General features: G+C 35.5%; 1 protein-coding gene across 5 annotated transcripts in view; it reads left to right on the top strand.

Annotated features, from left to right (window-relative positions):
* Positions 1-613: 613 nt before the first annotated feature.
* The window catches only part of SYT14 (synaptotagmin 14), a 70,674-nt gene continuing 50,242 nt past the window's right edge, over positions 614-21,045 (top strand). For 3 of the 5 annotated variants that reach the window (XM_018085086.2, XM_018085085.2, XM_008932916.3), the window contains exons 1-2: positions 620-662; positions 15,085-15,249. In XM_018085086.2, the coding sequence (XP_017940575.1) occupies positions 15,138-15,249 (112 nt within the window). In that variant the 5' untranslated portion in view covers positions 620-662; positions 15,085-15,137. Of the gene's footprint in view, positions 663-15,084; positions 15,250-16,136; positions 17,421-21,045 lie in introns of those variants that run through there. The other 2 variants (XM_018085084.3, XM_029965036.1) reach the window with 2 other exon arrangements.

The raw sequence follows: 21,045 nt of genomic DNA, 5'->3' as shown, positions 1-21,045 counted from the left end.
ATATTATGTGCTGGCATTTTGTTTACGAGCTGCAATTCTAACATTAAAATGTAAACGAAAGCTGTTTCTAGCAACAATTTTATTATTCTTGTGTAAGTATCTTAAATTCTGTACCGCTGGGTTTTTTTTATGAAAGAAATCTTTAAAGGAGAAATTCCAGGCAAACCCAACCTTTGGTAACAGGATTTCTCTCCTTTTTTTTTTTCTTTTTGCCATGGAAGATAATAATAATGTTATTTTGGCATTATGTTATTGTCAATTCTTTTGTAGATACCCTTCTGTAGGGTAGTTCCCTCCAAACAGGAAATTATGTTTTGTACTTGGGAAACATTAGTGTGGCTTGAGTTAAAGTGCTTGCTTTTGTAATTTTATCTGTATAAATTCAGTGTAAAGCTCTTCAAACTGTACCACCATTAGCAATCCTAAGCCAAAGGTACATTTATGGTTTTCTCCAAAGGATTTAATGTATAAATGGAAAATTTGTTAGGTCGGTCTTTTGCATTTTCATTAAATGACATAGTTTTGGTGCTTTCCTTTACACTGTTTATAAATCTTATTAAGAAACCAAATATATTTTATTTGTTACTGTTTTCTAATTATGTATTTCCACATAGGTGGAGAACGAACTTGTGGTGTACATGAGCTGATCTGCATTAGGAAAGGTAAGCATTGATTTGTGAAAGTGTAGTTCTTAGCTTGTGAATAGTACTGGTGAGAAACCTGCTGCCTAATGTTATGATCTCACCTTTTCTGGGTCTTAGTGTTGCATCTTTGTGTTGCAGAATCTTTTGATGCTGACAGTGTCAGTGAAAAAAAAGAAAAAAAAAGTGAAATTACAAAATAAAATTTGATTTTTTGCAAGAAGGATAAAGGTTTTCCTGCAATATTCACCGAGTTACATGGAATTTGTTGATGTTGCTCAACTGTGTTGGGTAACCACGAAAATTTTGATCTTTGCCTTGTCTGCATATTTGTAGGATGATTTGATTTTTAGTAGTAATAGAAAGTTGTGAGGATGTTTTAAATAACTGATGTAATGGACTGGCAATATCTGCCTCTGATTTCAGGTGAGATCCTAATAACTCAAACTTCTTTGACAACGACTGTATCAGTAGTGAAACCAGTAATTGGCAGAGCACGGAACAGAGCTCTGCTCAAGAGAAAACTGTTACAGGCTTAAAGCTGAGCTACAGGGATTGAAGTTGGAGCTTGACAGAACAGCTCAGCTGATATAAAGACTAGATACAGTTCTGTTTTCTGTCCCTTTTGGGAGCCCTGCACTCCCTCCTGCAGCATTGCTGTTGAATCTCTGTCTTCTGATCTGAAAGCTACCCTTGGATAAAAAAACCCAGCTTCTTCAAAGATTAGTTGCTTGAACTGGAGTCACAGTTAGGTCAGAAGAGTCTCGGTGCTTTCAAAAGGAAAGGAGTAAGAAAGTGTGCTGGGAGAGGAGGAAGTCTACAAGACTCTTTTGACAACAACTAAGTGTTAGACTGGCTCAATCGTATTGTCAAACCACACCATACTTTGTGGGAAGAAATTTTGTTTGTCCTCTTAGTTTCCATTGCATTCACTTAGAGATTTTAGTAACATTTTGAGGGTTTTTTGAAACATTTATTTAACATCGCCTAACCTCAGAATTAAATTTACCGGTTAAGGTCAAAACAGCTTTATGGTCAGAAGTCATCTTTTCCAAATATCTATTAAAAGAATTACTGAATGTTGTGTGTGGTTTGACAGTACTGTAATTAAAAACATTTCTCTGCTTTTCTAAACTGTGAATCATTTAGATCTTGCTTTTTTTTGTTACTTCGTTTGTATTTTGGAGGGGAGGTGAATTTTTTTTCTTTTAATGTTTTCTTAGGCTTTGGTTTTGTTTTTTAAAAAACATCTTTATTGCTGTCTCTGGTTTTCTGTTGATGGATGTCGGTACACACAGTGCTCTGTATTCCTTCTATAATAGGCCCTGTTTTTCTTCCTGAATTGAGAAACTCATTGGAATTTCAGGAAGCCTACTGATAAAATTTCAAAATCTATTAATCTTCTTAATCCCGATTTATTTTAGGATGCTGTAGTGATTTTAAGAAAAACAATTCTTCTGAGTTCTTGGAGGCAGTGCTCTATGGCTTTAATGTTAATTGCTGGGATGTTAAATTGAAAATATGTGCTTTTTTTAAGGTTCTAAGTTAAATTTGAACATTAGATTCTAAGCTCCATTTGCCATTGATATGATACACCTTTTTTTTTTTTTAAATAACAGATGCATAGAACCTGTGTTTTAGCATTGGTGGTTATAAATTAGCCTAAGTGTGATTAAAAGAGAAATATCCTCCTAGTACCATTTATACCCACATTATGTCGGGTTCCTTTTTAGGTCATAGGAGTTTCCATGTGTATTCTAACCTTGTGTGTCCCTATGCCCAGCTGTGTTCCTTGTAGTGCATGGATTGGGTGCATTCTTGTCTGTCTTTGCTCCCTACTTGATGTGTATGTATAAAGAAGAAGGTGCTTGCCATTGTACTAAGAATCTCCCAGTTGTATAGAGTTTCGGTTACTTTATCTAAGACTTTACATCATCTGATACACATCCAAGATGCTTTTATATTCTGACCAAGGCCAGGCTCCTAAGGATTGCTTTATTTGCCAGTTGTCCAGGCCTGCCTGCTTGCCAGGATAAGGGTGCAGACTCAACATCTCTACTGACCTCCTCGGAATAGGAAGGCATTTCCAAACTGAGAACTCCTCGCTGCCAGCAGTCTCGAGCTGGTCAAATCAGACCTTCCAGCTTTGTCATTAATGCCACTGAATACTCATGTCAAGCTTACACAGGATGTAGTTCACCATCTCTTGGCAGTGCCATGAAAGCCAAGCCTTTTTTTGGTCTGTGAGCACACTGTAGAAGTTGGATGGACAAATTAAGTGTTCACATCAACACATAGGTAGTCCTGCAGTCCTGTCTGGTGCTGAGTAAGTTTGCAGTGTGCCCCTCTCCTTTTTCACTGGTGTCTGTGTGACTGTGGCACCAGGAGAGTACACTCCAGCACTCTGGGCATTCATACATTCCCTCATTTTCATTGAATACAGTCAGTGAGGCTATGAGAGCTGGTGCAGTGTTTGACAAAATGGTTCTCTAGCTGCCTGAAAGCCTCTGATGTTTTCTGCCAGGGGATGGTGGGCAACTGTGACTGCCCTGTGACTGTAGTTAGGGTGCCCTTGTGGAACCCCTGAATGAAACATTAGTAGTAAATAGCCAGTGTTAAGTAACTAAAGTTCTTAGAGACGACCGTGTACATTTGTGCTTTGCTTATCTGTCCATGTTGAGAAACAACTAGTAGGATAAGTTCCATCTTATTTTTCCTGTACTGAATAGGGAAAAGGGAAAAGTTAGCAGGAAAAGGGAAAAGTTAGCAAGCAAGCAAGCATGTGTCTTCTATGAATAATGCAGGGGAAAACTTTCCGGTTTCAAGTGATGGAGTGTAATTACAATTTATATGGGGATTATATGACTTGAAGAACACCTGTTGCTGTGATCAGGTTTTTTTCTAGTTGTCAAAGTAACACATTCTTAAATTGTCTTTTTCTTGACTGCCTATTAATTTTTTGCTAGGAAAATAGGAACTTTGGAGTGTCATATGATAAAATGTGGCAGGTGACTAGAAAGGTCTGAAAGGCTATGTGTGACCAGACCATTTAGCTCAAATAGCATCATAAAAAATTCTTACCTTCATGTGAAGGCTGTAAAACCAAAACCCAAGCCTTAAAAAGGAAATGTCTGCTCTGAGACTATTCAGCTGTTAAAATAACCTGAAACATAATTTTTCTTCTTTTATTTTAATTTTTTTTTTATTTCTCAGGTTAGTCAAATCCATGGAGGTTTTTTTATTTACATTTGTTATTTTCAAATTTTTACGTACTCTAGGCTGCACTAGCCTAGACTGCAAATAGTTGCATTTTTGTTTATATTTTCATTTAAAAGCATCATTAAAGCTTTTTTTTTTATATATTAACAATGCTTCCACTGAAATAAACCTAACTTGGTTGGTAGATTTATTTTTAGTTTTTTAAGATTCAAAGATTTGCAAGTACCAGTTCTAATGCTCATTGAATATCTGAGATTATCTGAAATTTAGTGTAAATATGATCTCAGTATGGTATTGATACACAACTTGGATTTGCTACCCCAAAGGTGTAGCAGTGGTCTGGCACAGGGCTGCTCCCATGTCTCATACAGTTACAGCTTAATTTTTGCCCAAGGGAGACTGTGTTGCGTCCACTTCTGGTCTGCACAAGGATTCCAGTACTTTTATAGTGTTTGGTTATTTGGTTTGCTTTTAGCAGATTCATACATTTTTGAGAAGAACCTGCAAAGAGCTGATCAGAAGTAAGGAGACCGATAGGCTTTTCTGGAAAGCCTTAAAATCTAATTCATATGTATTTTTAAAGAGGCTTCTTCTAAATGCATAAATACAGAGAACGTGTGTCCTGAAAATGTATTTTGTGGCCATTACGTAACATCTAATAGCCACAAAATCCTGAACAAGTCACTTTCCAGCTATCAAAAATAACTTTAAAGATGTACGATCACCCATTAGGGAGGCACTAAAATTTGTGTCTCCTATGTTTAACACAGTTAAGTGGTTGAATTGTTTGCATGGGCTTGTATTTACACATTGTTGAACTCTGAAAATTGAAAAGAAAAGCATATTTCTAGTTTTATTATAAATTAACATCTTGTTCACTTCTATTATTTAATGCAAGTTTGTTTTGTGTACATACACATATTCAATATCTGACAATACAAATTGAAGACTTGGCTGTGGAAAGAAGAGTCTTGCTTAGTTTTTGACAGCAGGTGACAGTTTTTCTGAAACTACTCAGTTAATGGTTTGCCTTTTTGCTGGTTGTTTTCCTAGTACACACTTGTTTTTGAGAGAGTCATGGGAGTTATGTAAGGTGTTCCTTTGGTTATTTGCTACTGACATAAAAGAATTCAGGGAACTTGAGATCACACTTGAGAAAAATGTATCTTTTTTGGTTGTGTAGTGCACTGTAGCTGCAAGTCCAACTTGGAATTGGCAGTTGTTAGATGCAGTAATATTTTATTTAAGGCTGTTTTCAAGTTCTGTTTGTACAGACAAATCAAACTTGAGATGAGTGCTTATGATGTTAAGGTGTTACTGAAGAAATATTAAATATATTCTGGTATTCTCTTAAATATATTCTGGTATGTATGATATTCACCGTATGGCATGGAAGTGACATTAAAGGAGAAAATACATGACCATATTACTTTCAGGTCTCTCACCCTTGTTCATTTGTTTATTCTCAAAGTAATGCAAAGTGATACTTCTAACTCAGCAATGTATTCTGTATTTAATTCATGGAATTGTAGATTGAGTATCTGAGTAAGGGCTGAGTTGCACAGATGTTTAAAAATTATTTTAAGCTCTTTTTTCTTTTGCAAGATGTTCTTTTCTGTCTATTGTTGTGGCAGTCTTGCAAACAAAGGAAACTGTTCAGCAAACTGACTTTGTGACTAATAATGGAACAGAAGTGCTCTCTTTAATATGCAAAAGAGAAGTTGCAAAAAGACAATGTCTTTGGCTGACAATGAAAAATGTCACTTGTAATAATAATTTTGAAAAGATAAGAAGGTATGAATTTTTGCTTTGTCAGAAGTATGTTTTAAGCAGAACTATTCCTCTTTAATGTTCTGGTCAACTATTCTTATCCATTTGCATGTGTCTGAATGTTAAGTTGCCAACTGCATTTAATCCTAATGGAAAAAAATAGTACTTATTCATGAGTTTCATTTTACAAGTAGAAACATTATTTTACTGCAAATCAACTGCATCTGATGCTCAAGCTATCTTACAATTTTTATGATAGCCTACACTAAATAATTGCTTCTGAAAAAGAAATAAAATATTTTTTCCCCTTTCTCCCTGCTGTCATCTAGTCGATAGAACTCCTTGTGCTTCATAAGGAGAAAGGTGATGCCACAGACGGTAGCAAATTTCTTTAAATTAGGAAACCTCACATTCCAACCCAGGATAATCTGTGATTCTATGATTTTAAATATGTGTAATTTCTATGCTCATTTAGAGGTTCAGATTTGGACAGTAAAAAGTAAAGTGCATTTTCTCTTTTTAAAGATAGGAATAAAACCTCTTCATTAAAAAGGTATACACGATTAAAGCTACTTTTATAATATAGGCAGAAAATAGTAATTAGTCTGTTCATAATTGTACACTCATTAGTTTAAAATAGACAAATACTTTTTTTTTCTGAAGGCTTGAAAAAATTTTATGTCCTTTATTCCATGAATGCTAAACTTAATAGACCTGGGAGATATTTTAGAAGTATGGCTACATGTTATAAAAATGGAAGTTATAATGTTAAAATTAACATCACTGGAATATATACTGAATTCTGCACTCTGTTGGAAATGTAATCTGTATGTATATGTTTTGGATTAGAGAAAATTTAATATGAAGTAAATACTTTTCTTTGAGGTTACTGAAGCAGAGTATTGCTTCTGTATGTTCCCCTGTGTTGGGAGTCTTCTGGAAAGCAGCAGCTGCTGAGGTCACTTAACTCCAGCTATGGCAGTACCTCTTCTTTCATAGCAAGTTTTCTGTGTAAGAACTTTGCTATATCTAAACCCTGGTATTTCTTCACTCAAGAAGTTTGCATGTTCATATAATCATTTTTACCTCACAGTACTTTGCTGTATATCCTAGTTAATTACTGTGCTGGATTGTCTCATGCTTTGATGTTAATTGTAGTGTCTGATAGGGAAAAATGTGGTTTTAGAAGATTTTTAGTACATAGATTTCCTCCTCCCCCCATAGTGGAGACCTACTTTGTAATAGGTATGAACTTCTAAACCACAAGTCTCTAGACCCCTGTGGGTCTTAAATACTTTTGCTTTGGGAGGATTATTTGAGAATGCCATTAAAAAATTTATAACCACTGCTGTTCTCTTACCCACTGCGTGGATAATAGTCATGTAATATGCTATGTAATTGCAACAGATTATTGGGATTTGCTGGTAATCAACATGATTCCATGATCAGTGTCTATTCCGAGTGTCAATGTGATGCTTCCTTTGCTGTTTCTTTTCGGAGATTTCTGTTGTGAGATATTACTCAATAGGAGATGAATTCCATGTTAGAGAGAAAAGGCATTGAGGGACTGGTAAATCAGCAGGGACGGCAGGCTGACAACTTCCTCAGCCCATAAGGATTTAGGAATTAAAAGATTTCTGTCAAAAGTTTAAATCTCCTTCTCCGACTCTGACTTCAGTTATTCCTAAATTCTTTTGTAGATCAGTGGTATTTTAGAGACCAGAGTCCTCTTTTTCCTGTAATGAAATTTATTTCCAAAAGACAGTTTCAGCATGGTATTTTAAAAGAAAGGGAAAAGGATCCTGGAAATGACAATCTGCAGAGGCAATACTAGAGTTGCTACAAGTATTTTCATGCTCTTATGTATGTGATTAGTTAACTTAATGAACCCAGCCATTTTTATCATAACCTGTGAGCAGCTGAGGTCACTTGGCTGGTTCAGCCTGGAGAACAGGAGATGGAGGGGAAACCTCATCACAGTCTACAACTTCTTCACAAGGTGGAGGGGCAGGCACTGATCTCTTCTCTGTGATGACCAGTGACAGGACCCAAGGGAATGGCCTGAAGTTGTGTCAGGGAAGGTTTAGGTTGGATATTAGGAAAAGGTTCTTCACCCAGAATGTGACTGGGCACTGGAACAGGCTCCCCAGGGAAGTGGTCACAGCACCAAGCCTGACAGAGTTCAAGAAGTGTTTGGAAAATGCTCTCAGGCACACAGTGTGGCACTTGGGGCTAGCAGTTGGACTGTGATGATCCCTGTGGGTCTCTTCCAACTCAGCATATTCTATGATTCTGTGATTGTATTTTATGAAGTAAATGAACTTTATTTGATGTTTATTTAGTCAAGTAATTTAATTGCTAATTATAAAATCAAATAAACTGAATTTTTTAATTAAAATGAATTCTAGACTTTCTTCCTATGTGAAAGAATTCCTGGAATCTAGATGTTAAAATGTATTTTTCTTATTAGTCCTTGTGATTAGAATGAAGAGGAGAAGAAGTTCTGATTTCTCTCTGTAGAAGTGCATATTATCCTTCAGCCAGTGTGAAGTGACATAAACCAAATGGTAAAAAAAATTTCTATTATTACTGATAAGTTTCCACTGGAATAAAAGTGACAGTGGAGTTAGAGCAGTGTAGCTGTCACAATACACTAATTCCAGAGAACCTCTCATGTAAACAAGCACATTTATGTTTTGCTTAATAATAGGTGTATGAAATTTTTTAGAAATTAACCCATAAGTGGCATCATGTATCACTTCAGATAATGTAAGTTTTCTGTTTTCCTCAGTATTACTTTGAAAGGTCTATTTAAAGGGCATTATTATTCTAAATAGAAAGTTAAATAAGCACTTTCATCCTGATTTCATTCTGTCAGTCCTAAAAGCTCCTGAAAGGTTCACGCCGCTAAGATTGTTAATAATTTTCTCATTTAGGAAATACAATGCTCTTTTCAGTTCTGGATTGAAATTCAGTTATCATTTCAAGTTTACATTCGTTTGAAATTGCATGTCACTCAAGGTAGTGTACCAGATATAGGTATTTAAAGTGCTGAAATATAGGTAGCTCATGTTGCAGGTGCTTTTAATTTGTACTGGCGAGTGTGTAAACTTGCTGCACAAAAAAAGTGCAAGATGCATGAGCAACAGGCACAAATGAAGGAATGTCATAAGACCAGCAGTATAAAGTGTATTTAACATAATACACTGACAGATGTAGCCTTTAGTAGTGGGGCAAGGTACAAAGTCTGTGCTGCAGAACAAAGCCAAAATGTAAGTTTTGGAGGGGCAGCATCTTTATACAGGAAAGTTTCAGTTTTAATGTTGTCTAATGTAACTAAAAAATTAAAACCATTGATAAATGAGATGTAATTGTGTGGTTTAAGTTGAGCTAAACCACTTTTCCAGATTGTTTCGGCAAAACATAAGAGAAATAGGTAAGTTCGTAGAAGGGAATGACATAGTTCCAATGTTTCATATGAGATAAAGAAGAAAGATTAAAACAGAAAGCATAGGAAATATGTTTGGAATTTTGTCTTTTGACATGTTTAATATAAATATTTAGAGAGAATTTTGATTTCATTGTCTGTCATTGATTTTTAGCAGCGATTTCAGGTAGTCAATTTTTGTGGAAATGTTGTTCCTGTTTTTTATAGGGGAAAGTATTCTAATACTGATCTCACCTGCCAGACAGTTTAAGTTTGTAAAAAGTGCAGATAGTCAAGAATTTAATATTTAAGTCTTCTGACACAACATTGGATAAAATATTGCCCTCTCTAGGTATATGATTTTGTCCAGATAAACGAGGTTCTATTCACTTGTTAGTGCTTCTTCAACTACTCCAGCAAACAGGAAGTTACTAATGCTGCTAAATTGTTATGAAACATTATGTATTGAGTTTTCGTTGTCAAAGAAAAGCTGTTTAGAAAGAACACAAAACCTTAGGTAACCTTCAAGTTCAGTTACTTACTGTTAGAGAAGAGACCATCCTGTGTAATTAGTTATAAAAAGAAAAAATATTTACATGTAAACTGTCACATATGAAAGTACAGTTGAGTAATCAGTCAGACCAGCAGACTGGGGAGCAGACAGAGGCATAGTGGGTTTTGTTTGTGTTTTTCTGTTATGACACGAGTTGCCTGTGAGAAATAAATACCTCCTCCTTGGAGATAAGTAGTTCAAGCATAGAGAAAAGGCAGTCAAGGCACAAATCTCATTTTTTGGTTCAATAATCTGTGCAACCTTCTGAGAATATGTTAATTTCTTGTGCAAGTTGGAAAGAAGTAACAAGCAGCAGTAAATAGCATTTGGATGAAAATATTTTTGAGCTGGACAGTACAGGTTATTTTTGTGTAATGTTAAGATGCAATGGTGTAAAAAATTAATAACAATAGAAATAATTCTTCTTCAAGACTAAATGCAAAACAACAGTCCTATTTATTTAAAAGAATTTAATAGGCTAAAATATCTTGGATCAAACTGTAAAAAAATTGAACAGGTTATAAATAAAAACAAACTTACATTTTAATTGTTTTTTTGTACTAGGATCTTAAAGGTAATGAGGTTCTTCACCTCATACCCCCTAGTTCCTTGATTTGTGTGCAGAAGAGATAGTGTTGCATTTGTAAATGAATAATTGAAGCATCATTAAAATAACTACATGGCTTTGTACACAGTACTGAGTGAGCAGTGTGATGTGGAATGTGGAAGCTCTAAAACCAATTGACTGGATAGTAAATACAATTTGGGGGTAGATCTATATTAAAAACATTAAATGCTTTTAAATTTAATATTAAAAATATTAAATTATTTTTAATGTGTCTGAGAATGTTTGTTGTTTTGGTGATTTTAAAGATGCTGTTATTTTCTGAAGAGTTTGAAACATCTTTTGTAAAAGAAAAATTATTTCATAACAGGGAAGTTATTTGAGAAAGACATGCTAATTTGATATTTAAGATGAAGAGATGGTAAGTTTCTGTATTCTAATAATGTTGATTCTAGTGATGATAATAATAAAAGTGAAATAAAGTGATGTTAATGTAATGCTTCTCTAATGAGTATAACTTTCTATGCCATTTCCATAGCCAGCAGTTCAATTAGTCTTAATGACTGTAGGAAGATGTTAGTTCTTTTAGTATTTTTAAAACTGTGTTATATTATTATGAATTTCAAACATAAATTAATTAATAAATTCAAACTTTTGTTTTTGTTTTTCTTAAGAACTGAGGATAATTATGAAGTTCATACAAGTAAGACTTTTGAATTTGAAATATGACTTTGAGAAAGTAATGCTTTTCTACTTGTTTCTGATAGTAGAAGAAACCACTGGGAACCTCTGAGAGTTTTTAAAATGCATTTCATGGTACAATTAATGCCCAGACAAGTCAGAATTTATGACAATGTGTGTTGAATCAGAATAATTCTGGTGCTGAATGTAGCACAGATCTATTTTATATGCAAAAAAGAATTTTTTTCCCTCTGTCTACGAAGTGTACCTGCTTGACACTTCAACGGTGAGAAACTAATTGAAAGATTAATGTGATGTATAAAGCCTGTATTCATAGATGGGAATTTGTACACATTTCATGTGGAAAATTGAAGTACAATTTTTTTCCCCTGGCTTTATAATGGTAATACATTACAGGATTTCAACTTGATAATATACTTAATCTGTGAACAAGTATTCTAAGACTCTTTACATGGTTGCAAATTGATACAAAAATACAATTTTCAAGTCCTGTGTTCACACTGAATTACATTAATAATTAATTAGTCTTGCTGCGGCTAAAGTTTCATTCTTTTTGTTAGGTATCAGCCAAAGTTTCTTTTTTCACTCCAGAAAGATGTCATCAGATACTGTGTTTCCATAGAGAACTATCAAGCTTGCAGACAGTGCTTTTTTTTTTTTACTAATTAGTATCCATGAAGTACTGGAGAAAAAAACTCAAAGGCTTTAGGTTTTCAAGTTACTTTTAGGTTGTGGCGAACTTCCTTAAGCACATATTTGGATGCATCAAAGCAGCTTTGGTTGCTGAGCAATGTAAGCATAAATAAAAAAAGAAGAAATAACAATTTAAACCTACAGTTTTAAAAGATCGAATGTGAAATACACAAGAGCATTTTTCCCTGAAGTTGTTGCACAATTTGTCCTATTAGAAGGAAACATTTGCTGTCCTTCATTGTGAACCATTCCATGACTGGAATTTCGTTCAGTCTCCTGCTCAAATCAGCGTTGACATTGAATTCAGATAAACTTGCTTAGGACAGCCTACTCCAATAATAAAGCAGTTATTCTCACAGATAAATTCTGTTGTCCTATGATCTTTATCTGTCAAGCCTTCCTAATCTGTCTTCTTTTCTTGCCTTCTCATCAGTTTCTGGCTTGTTCTGTGTACTCCATCTCCATGTTACACCATCTTCATAACTCATGCTTCCCATTTCCTCACTGGACATCATTAACTTGTGTCTAATTGCCACCTGCTACTTCACTCTCACTTCTGTTGGTCCCTGCGTTCTGGTGAATCACATTTTCTTCTTCCTGCCTTTTCTGCCACTGCCTCTATGTTTGATAAGTGTTAGGGACTGGAACTCATTGAAGAATGAAGATTTTCTGCTCTTGGCCCAGTCTCTAGTCTCATTTGGGTCAGGACCAATAATTCAAAGAAAACTAAGTGTTGTTCCAATAGCCCCAGACATTCTCAGTTATCCATATGCAGTCTTGGGAGGGGTAGGAGCATGCCTACTGCCAGCAGAACCTTGGGAGATGTCATCTGTTAAACTTTGTGGTCAAAAATGAGCTTAGGCTTTTGTCAAGTCTCAGAGTTTTCCCATATGTAGTAAGATTCCATGAAAATGGAATGCCTGACAAACAATAAATCAACACCTGACATATGCCAATTTTTTTTGTGTGTTTCTATTTGTTCATGATAATGAAAATATAAAAAACCCCACAAAACAACAACAAACTAGCTGCCTTTCCTCTCTGTTCCAGAATAAAATTTCACTTTTCTCACCTTGTTGCTCTGCTTGATGCAGCAGGACGTCTCACTTGAAGTTATTGGCAAGTTCCTTTTCATGGAAAAATTTTCAGGGTTGTAGACACAATGTTATGTGATCTCTTCTGGTCAAAGTTAAAAAGTGAAGCAAAAATAATTTTCACAGTTTCAGATAGGTCTGGATGTCCAGCTCAAAACAGAAGTGCAAGTCTGACCAATCCATTTTGGATGGTGGAAGGCACATTTCTTTTGATCTTTCAGTTTTTGAAAGACACGTATTTAATAATTTAAGAACAGCACCACAGACCCAAATGTTCCCTGTCATCCTGCAGAATGAACTGAAGAGTTTGTGGAACTGCATGTGTTTCTCAGTCAGCACTTTTACATAGATGTATGAGCCCAGATTTACAAAGGGCATATGTCGAATCAGAGAATGATTTAATTTGGAAGGCTCCTGGGAAAGTAATTTGAAGTTCAGGCCCCTCCTCAAAACAGGGGTAACGTTAAAGTTGGATTCTATAACTGATCTAGGCAATCTGTTCCAGTGATAAATCCCTCTTATTCTGGATTTTTCCCCCCTCCAACTGGAATTTCTCTTGTAGTTATTTCAGACTCTTGCCTCTTGTTCTTTTGTATTGCATCTCTGAGAATGCAGGGTGTGTTGCCAACTTTTCTGTAATCCTACTCTTTTTTACACAGTGGAAAATGTTGCCATGCAGCATTATAGTCCTAAAGTGAAGTGCCAAAATCTTGGCAAACAGAATTCATAAATCTGATAAATCTTTGTAAATCTTTAATAAATAGAAAAAAAATCACGAATGTGATTTATGGTGGTGAGTAGAGAGTCTAGCAAAATCAGCAGGAATAAAGGGGTATGTGAAATCCTAGCTTTCATCCCAATGAATGCAGTTGGGTTCAATCCTGAAAGATACACGTCTGTGTGTTGCGGTGACAAAAACCACTCTTAAGTGTTAAGGTGTCTGTTACCTCAAGACCTTACTCTCTCTCTTTAGAATGTAGGTTTGAGACATAACTGAGGCTATAATGCTTCTTAATTGATCACTACTAATAAACCAGTTAACAGATAATTAATCAGCAATCCACTAGGTATCACAGTTTTATAATGCTTTATACCATTGTTAATTGCATGTAATTATTGAGTTCTAACACTTTTTTCTTATCAGTCGCACTGTATTATTTTGGAATTACAGTTCTATAACCTTCACTTTAACCTCCCACCCCAGTCAGTAACAACTTTACAATTCTGTCACCCTTTTAACTTCTCACTTGGAGTGTTTTGGATGTAGACCCTGTGGAGAGTCCACTGGGTTTCCCATGAGTCTTCCCTCTGACCCTTTATTAATGAAGCAGCTCAGCTTAATTAGAGTCTGTGGGCATCTGCATGCCTTTCAAAAGATCTGCCCACTTTTGTACTTGTACTGCCTTTATGAGTTGTTCTTTACCTCTTAGATTTCTAGACACTTGTTTTTCCTACCCTTCTATATACCTTACTCTACCCACTCTACTTTCAAATAAACAAGCTGCCCCTTAATTGCTCTTTCCCTATTGCTCCAATTTGCTACATCCACTTGCAGATTTCATATTTCTAAAACCCTTTCCTTGATAATCTTGGCCTTAAATGGTCTTATTGATGTTGTTAGATACTGATGGACTTGTAAGCTTCTACCCCTGTCAAATATCACCAATACTCCCTTTCAGTTACCTGCTCAATAGCAATTACATATTCTTTATTTTACATGGTTGCTAAGACACGTCAGTCTCCTTTGGTCTCTTTTACTTCTACCTGGTTTTGATTAAGTGTGCTTTATCTCTATTCCACATAGCTCTTTCTGGTTCATATGCAAGTGAACATACATGCTTTTTCTCATTCCTTTCTTTGCTCACACGGTATCCTGGTTATCAGGGAGCAGCGCAGGCCAGCTGGTCCCTAAGGGAAGAGGAGCCAGGTGCTGAGCATAACAGGCTGACAAAGCAAGACCTCAGTCCCTCCCCAGTAACACTATCTCAGAGTTGTCCTTGAGCCCAGGTAGCCAAACCTCCATCCCATTCCAGGAAGAGGGCTTGCTGTTAACTCCCTTCCAGAGGGCTTGCTGCTAGCTCCCTTCCAGTGCTCACTCTGTCAGACCTTCCATCAGAAACCATCAGCCTTGACGTCTTCTGGTAATCTCCCCATTTTTCTGTCTTGTTATGGGGTCCAGTACTCTGGCAGAACCGCTTCCTCAAAGGGTCAGTCCTCGCTTAGATTAGGACCAGATGCTTTTCTGTTCTTTGAAAAGATGACTAAACATTAACTCAAATTTAAATGGTGTTTTTTTAGTTATATCTCGCATATATATTTGCAACTTTACAGGTATTTAATAATGATCAATTCTGGTACTGTTACAACTTTATAAACTTTTACAAGATTTTGAAAAATGTGTTTTTTTCTGTTTCTTTTAGTATCTCCTGAAGCAATTGGATTCCTGTCTGCAGTTGGGGTGTTCATTATTCTCATGTTGCTACTTTTCCTATATATTAATAAGAAGATGTGTTTTGAAAACGTTAGTGGTTTCCCAGATCTCGATTCAGGATACACTACAAGAAAGAATTCACAAGATAAACTTTGTAAGTATTTGACATACAGTGTACTAAACTTAATTATAAAAATGCACATTTTTACAAGGATGTAACAACACAACAGCATTGACTTTTCCTCTGACTGTGCAATACTTGGAAAGGAACAAACCTTTGTGTCCACGAGCTACAGAAATTCAACAGCTGTATAACCAAAGAGTTGACCTTTACTTATGGGAAGATACTTCTCTTGCACTCTGAGAATACTCTTGAACTCATTTTAAACATTCCATAATTGTGTAAAATTAAATCCTTTCAAGTAAATTTGTGAATGGATTATTGGGTTTTCACTCAGCTTATTAAAATCCTTCACCAAACTTTTGGAGGTCTTGCATTTTTCACCTGGAAAGTAATTTTAAAGAACTAAAACATTAGAAACATCTCTGACTGGCAAATTACTGAATACTTTTAATACAACAAGGTCTTTAGTGATCATGCGTGACAAAGAAACTTAGACCTTGAAAAACATTTTGGGGTTAGTAAAACAACCCCTTTCTACTTTTGTGCCATGGAAATTGAACAGGCTTTGTCAGCTGATGTGAGAGAAGGAGAAAGGCCCCAGGGAAGAGAATGGGAAATTGGAGAGGTCTTCTTCCCCTCTACCTCTTAAAATATGGAGCTAAATTTTTGTTTTCAATTTTCTTGGAGACAAAAAAATTTCTTCCCCTTGAAATTAAGTCTGTCATGTTAACTTTCTTTTTTGCTACAAACCAAATCTTCATGTTCCAAAATACCTTACCTTATTTTAAAGGCAGCAGATGTTTTGGGGTGAAGAAGTCTCCATGATGTGTGTTGTGTTGGTTATGTTGTGTTAAAAATTTGTTTCAGTGTGACATTGATGAAAGGACACAATTTAACTCACAACTTCTTCTTTGCAGGTTAGGATAAAAAAAAAAAATTCCAACTCACACAGTTGTCTGGTTTTTGAAAATAATGAATTTTTTTATGGCTAGTTGGTGCTGCAGTTGATGAAAGACTATGGTTTTGCTGGTTGATTGTGGCCTCATTTCAAAGTATTTACTTAGCTGTTTTCTCATTATTTTCAATTCACATTGAATGGAAAGAGGAAAGCTGCAACTTCCCCTGGTAAATATATTGATTTTTGAGATAGCAAAAACAAATAGCTCTGAAATTGAACTTGGAGAAACAGAGATGATCTGTTTGTGAAGCAGAGGACCTTTCATTATTAAAAATTGTTGCTGAATAGGCTGGACAAATGGCGTTTTTCAAAAACCTTCACCAAAATCTGAGCCTCCCCTCTGTGTCTTCCCTGGTGGACACGCTTAGCAGTGCTGTGGATGATCTGGCAAGTGTTGTTGGAGAGGTCAGCTACACTGTAGCTGACTCAGTAACAGAACAAGTAACCAGCATGATAAATGGCCTTCGTGCAGAAGATGAGAGCTCCAAAATGCAGAACGATAAACTTGTGGAGGGGAGACGGGAACATACACCACCATTAACTCATTCTCAGGAAATTAGCATGGAAGTGAAGAGAGGTGTTGCAGAACACAAAGAGACTCATTATTCTAATTCATTAGATTTTGTAAAAAAAGGTACAAGTCAAGTTGGAGTATCTGACCATGTCTTGGACAAAAACCAGAGCCAGTTGAAAGGCACAGATAATGATAATCCATCCAGTTATACAGAAGTACCTCAGGTTTTGAAGTCTGTAGGAGGACCTTTTAAAAGGGAAGCAGTAGGGGGAAATGAGTGTATTGTAAATGATAAGTTCTTGAAGGATAGTCACCTGAAAAGTAATAAATTTACCACGGAGCAATCTATTGAGGAGCAAGATAATTGTCTATATGCAGTATCAGATAATTCTAAGAATCACTTGCGTAGAAAAATCAAACCACGGTCACCTGGAGTTGATTTTAAGGATTCTGATCAAGTGCATAGCATGAATGTTCCCCAAGATTTAGAAACAAAACTTGTTGAAGTACAGAAGCAAAAATTATCAGGCTCCAGCTTGAAGAAGATGCACAATGATCCCAATTGCCTTAATGAAATCGAAGAAAAGAAATCAGAAGCCCTTTTTGATAGAAAAGGAAAATTCACCTCAAAGGATGAAGACATGTCAACTACAATTGCAAATGATGGTAAAAAGAAAAACTCAAAGAAATTAGAGAGAGAGCTATGTAATAAGAAGACAGCAGGAAAAGGTGAGGAGTCCATTAGCAAACTGTATTCTTCAACCTTTCCTGAAACTTATGATAATTCCTTCTTTTTTCACATAATGTACACATTTAATAATAGTGTTTGCCTGTGGATGAAAGTAGGTTTGTTTTTTCAGTGCTTCATTCTCTACTGATGTTGATATTTCTTGAAAGTTAATTACTTTTGAAACTATTACTTAAAGGAATTGATTAATAAATGGCTTTCCTATGTTCTAACTTTAATTTCTTTTCTACATGGTTTTTCTTACCTTCTCTGCAGTGCCTTGTGTGATTTCTGTTAAAAACTATGAATTAATTAATTAATACTTGTTCTGGAATGTCGTTTTCATTTTGTTTATTTTAAAAGCATTGCATAAAATGTGCTAAGATGATAAAAGAAATAACTTCTCTTGCATTTACATTACAGTAGATCTTCAGAATATTTCTGGGATGTGTAAGATTATGATTTCAAGACGCAAGACTCAATGAGAAATGGCTATTAAGTGATTTTAAGTATAGAAAAAGTGAATGAGGCTTGTCTTAAAGTTGTAGTCTTCAAAGAAAACCTGCGTGTTGTTGATATGAATACTGTGTGTGCCGTCTTTAACATCTAGTCTTAAACAACAGGATAAAGGGATTGCAATAACAGTTGAAGTAAAAGTAAGAATTAAAATCTTGCAGTTTTACACAGTTGTTTTGCAAGCTGCCTAGGAAAGTTTTAGAAAGCAACACAGGCTTTTCCACAGGTGCTGTTTCTGCAGAGAAATGAATGCTTTCATAATAGAAACACATTTTTTTTCTTCAGTGTGTGTGTTTTCCCTTATCTGAAAACTTCAGTTATCTGCTTTCTTGGGTTTTGGTTTGGTTTGGGTTTTGTTTGGTTGGTTTTTTTTAATTTGGTTTAGGAGGTGTTTTCCATGTTTGTATGATAACTATGATCTTATCTATTATTTCTTTATGTAATGCTATATTTGTAAACTATATTCTCTCTCAAAAATGGCATTTTAGGTCCCATAATAAGCAAATTAATAGATTTCAATAGTGTACTAATTACTCATGACCCGTGTTAGCCAAATAAAGCAAAATTTTTAATAAGAACATGAATTCTCTTAGGCAAGTTTCCTACTAAGATATGAAAGTCAAACAAGAAGTGGCAAGGAGAGGCATAAAACCCTGAGATTTTTTTTTTTTTTTAATGTACAGGAAGCTATTTTTTCCCAAGAATCTGAAACAGATTAGCATTGTTAATTTTAAAAAGTGTTTGCATCGATAGCTTATGTTTTAACTTTAGTGAGGTTTTTAAGTCCTCTGAAGAGGTCTTGCTTCCTGACTTATAATAGTACACATTCTCAGTCTTTTATGCTAGGAACTGGAGAAAAAAATAATTGGTATCCCTGAGAACTTCTGGATGCTTACAAAAGTCAGTGTATTATTAGAGACATAACTTTCTACTCTTCTTTAAAACATGTTGCTATCATGCTTTATACTATTCCATTCTTTATGCAGGCTGATTAGTGAACCTAATTTCATATTTGTGAATACATTTCTTGCAATGCTAAAGGATACATCTAATACTGTTGTCTGGCACTATATTTTAGTCCTTGTATGCTCTGCTTTAATTATAGTTGTGGAAATCTGCAGAAGTTTCCAAGTTGACAGGTTTTAGCCTATCGAGGGCTGTATGAGATATAAAATTTTACTCTGTGTACCAGCAGAGGCTTTTCTGGGCAGCCTCTTGCACTGAATGTGTTAGCCAGAATAGATCCTGCTTGGTGTGATATTTTCAATAAGTGATCAGTGAAATTGAACTTGCTTTATAGACATCCATGAAATGGGAAGAACCATATCTGTTAGACTTGGTTTAAAATTGATAGCCTAGACTTGAAAGACCTAGTTGCTCATTAGCAGTCTATTAAGGCACTATTTTTCCTGTAAATACTAAATTAAGATTATGTACACATTGCATGTAGACCTGTAGCACCATATCCAGTTAAGGTTTTCTGACTTTTTCCATTTCAAGACCTTATTTTCAGTTCCCTAAAATTGTGTGCTAAATTTGAAAAATCTGTGATGAAATTAGGCATTATTTCTGTTGGAGATCACGTTAGGTTTTTGTTTTGTTTTGTTTTTCTTCTTTTTTCCCCCTCAAGTTATACTTTAAAATCTTCAGCTGTTTCCAAAAATATATTATGGGAAAAACATGCTGGGTATTTGTGCAACAAAATAAGTAGATTTCACATCAGCTTTACTAAGATATTTTGGCACCTTTGTATATTGGAATTTGTACTTGAAATGTGGGAGAGCACTTTTCCTGTGTCAGAGAGGCCCATGTTCTTTTATGAAAAAAAACCCCAAAGTTTGATGAAGTTGTAAATTTTTGGAAAGTTTGCTTTTTGAAAAGACATGGTAAACACTTCTTATACTTTGCTTGTTAAATTCACTGACCATCCCATTTGCACTCATATGCTTCATTTTAGGAGTTGAGGAATAGAGCAGGTCTTATCGTGCCTTTAATGTTTGTGGTTGCTGAGGGACAGTGGAAGTTTGAACAGAAAAATTGAGAATAAATGTGTCCTTTGTGAGGACAGAAACTTCCTGAACAAATATAATGTGATGCATGCAGTAGATTGGGATTTGAAGTAGGATGGGTGACAACAATGGGGCTGGAAAGCAGGAACTTACTCGTATAAATGTAACTTTCTAAAAGATGTCTTACCTAAACTTGTAGCATAGGTTTTTTTGTATGAGTACCAGGGAGAAAAAGACCTTGATGGGAAGTGGTTTTATTCATATGCTCTAGAGGCTTACCTAAAAGTAGGAAGGATGGACCTCTGTTGTTAGGCAAACACTTGACTGTAGAAGAGGCCTATATGATTGAAATACGTTGAGTTACTTTAATTTTAAATGGCTGCATTTTGAGTAATCTGAATCCTTCCTTTAGTAGGAATACTCAGCCAAAGGAGTGAGACTGACTGGGTGTGAAGGCAGAGACTAATGGGAGTGGAAATGCAGAACTAGAGCTAAGGACAGGGACTGGGAAGAGGTCTTAAAAGCAGGGAGGGGAGAAGCAGTTGAGTATGACTGGACAGCATGTTAGAGAACATTCCCTCACAGAATCAGGAGCTGAAAAACAACATTTTGGGTGTCTCAAAGCTCTTCTAGTAATGGAACTTCGCTGGCAAATCATATGCTGTAGGCTTGCTCACTGAGTAGTGGTCATGCTGACCTTTACTGAGTTTACACGAAATCTCTTAATGCTTATTGGAGTCTGAGATTTACAGAACCTGTGCAAAGCATGTTAAATTTGGGTGGAATCCATCTGAAGTTTGGAAGAGGGAGGAGGAAACTTTCCTTCTACAGAGATAAATATGCAGCTGAATCTTTGATTTGTGGGAGGAAGTCATGCTTGAGATGTAGTTGGAAAACGTTAGCCACAGGAGTGGGCACTATGAAGAGCTGACATAAAAGAATTGACTAGATAGATTTTTTTCCATGTAATTTTTGCCGTTGCCAGATGTCTGTAGTGAGAATCTGCATTAATTTCAGTTATTGAACAAGAGGCTGTTTATTTAAAGTTAAATAAAATTGTGCATGCAAACATCTTTCACTAGCATTTTCTTTCCCATTTGTT

The sequence above is a fragment of the Manacus vitellinus genome, unplaced genomic scaffold (genome assembly GCF_001715985.3).
Source record: "Manacus vitellinus isolate BGI_N305 unplaced genomic scaffold, ASM171598v3 scaffold_8_pilon, whole genome shotgun sequence".
In the NCBI taxonomy this organism is placed as follows: domain Eukaryota; kingdom Metazoa; phylum Chordata; class Aves; order Passeriformes; family Pipridae; genus Manacus; species Manacus vitellinus.
Note: the sequence above shows the minus strand (reverse complement) of the source record. Positions and strands in the feature narration are given on the sequence as shown.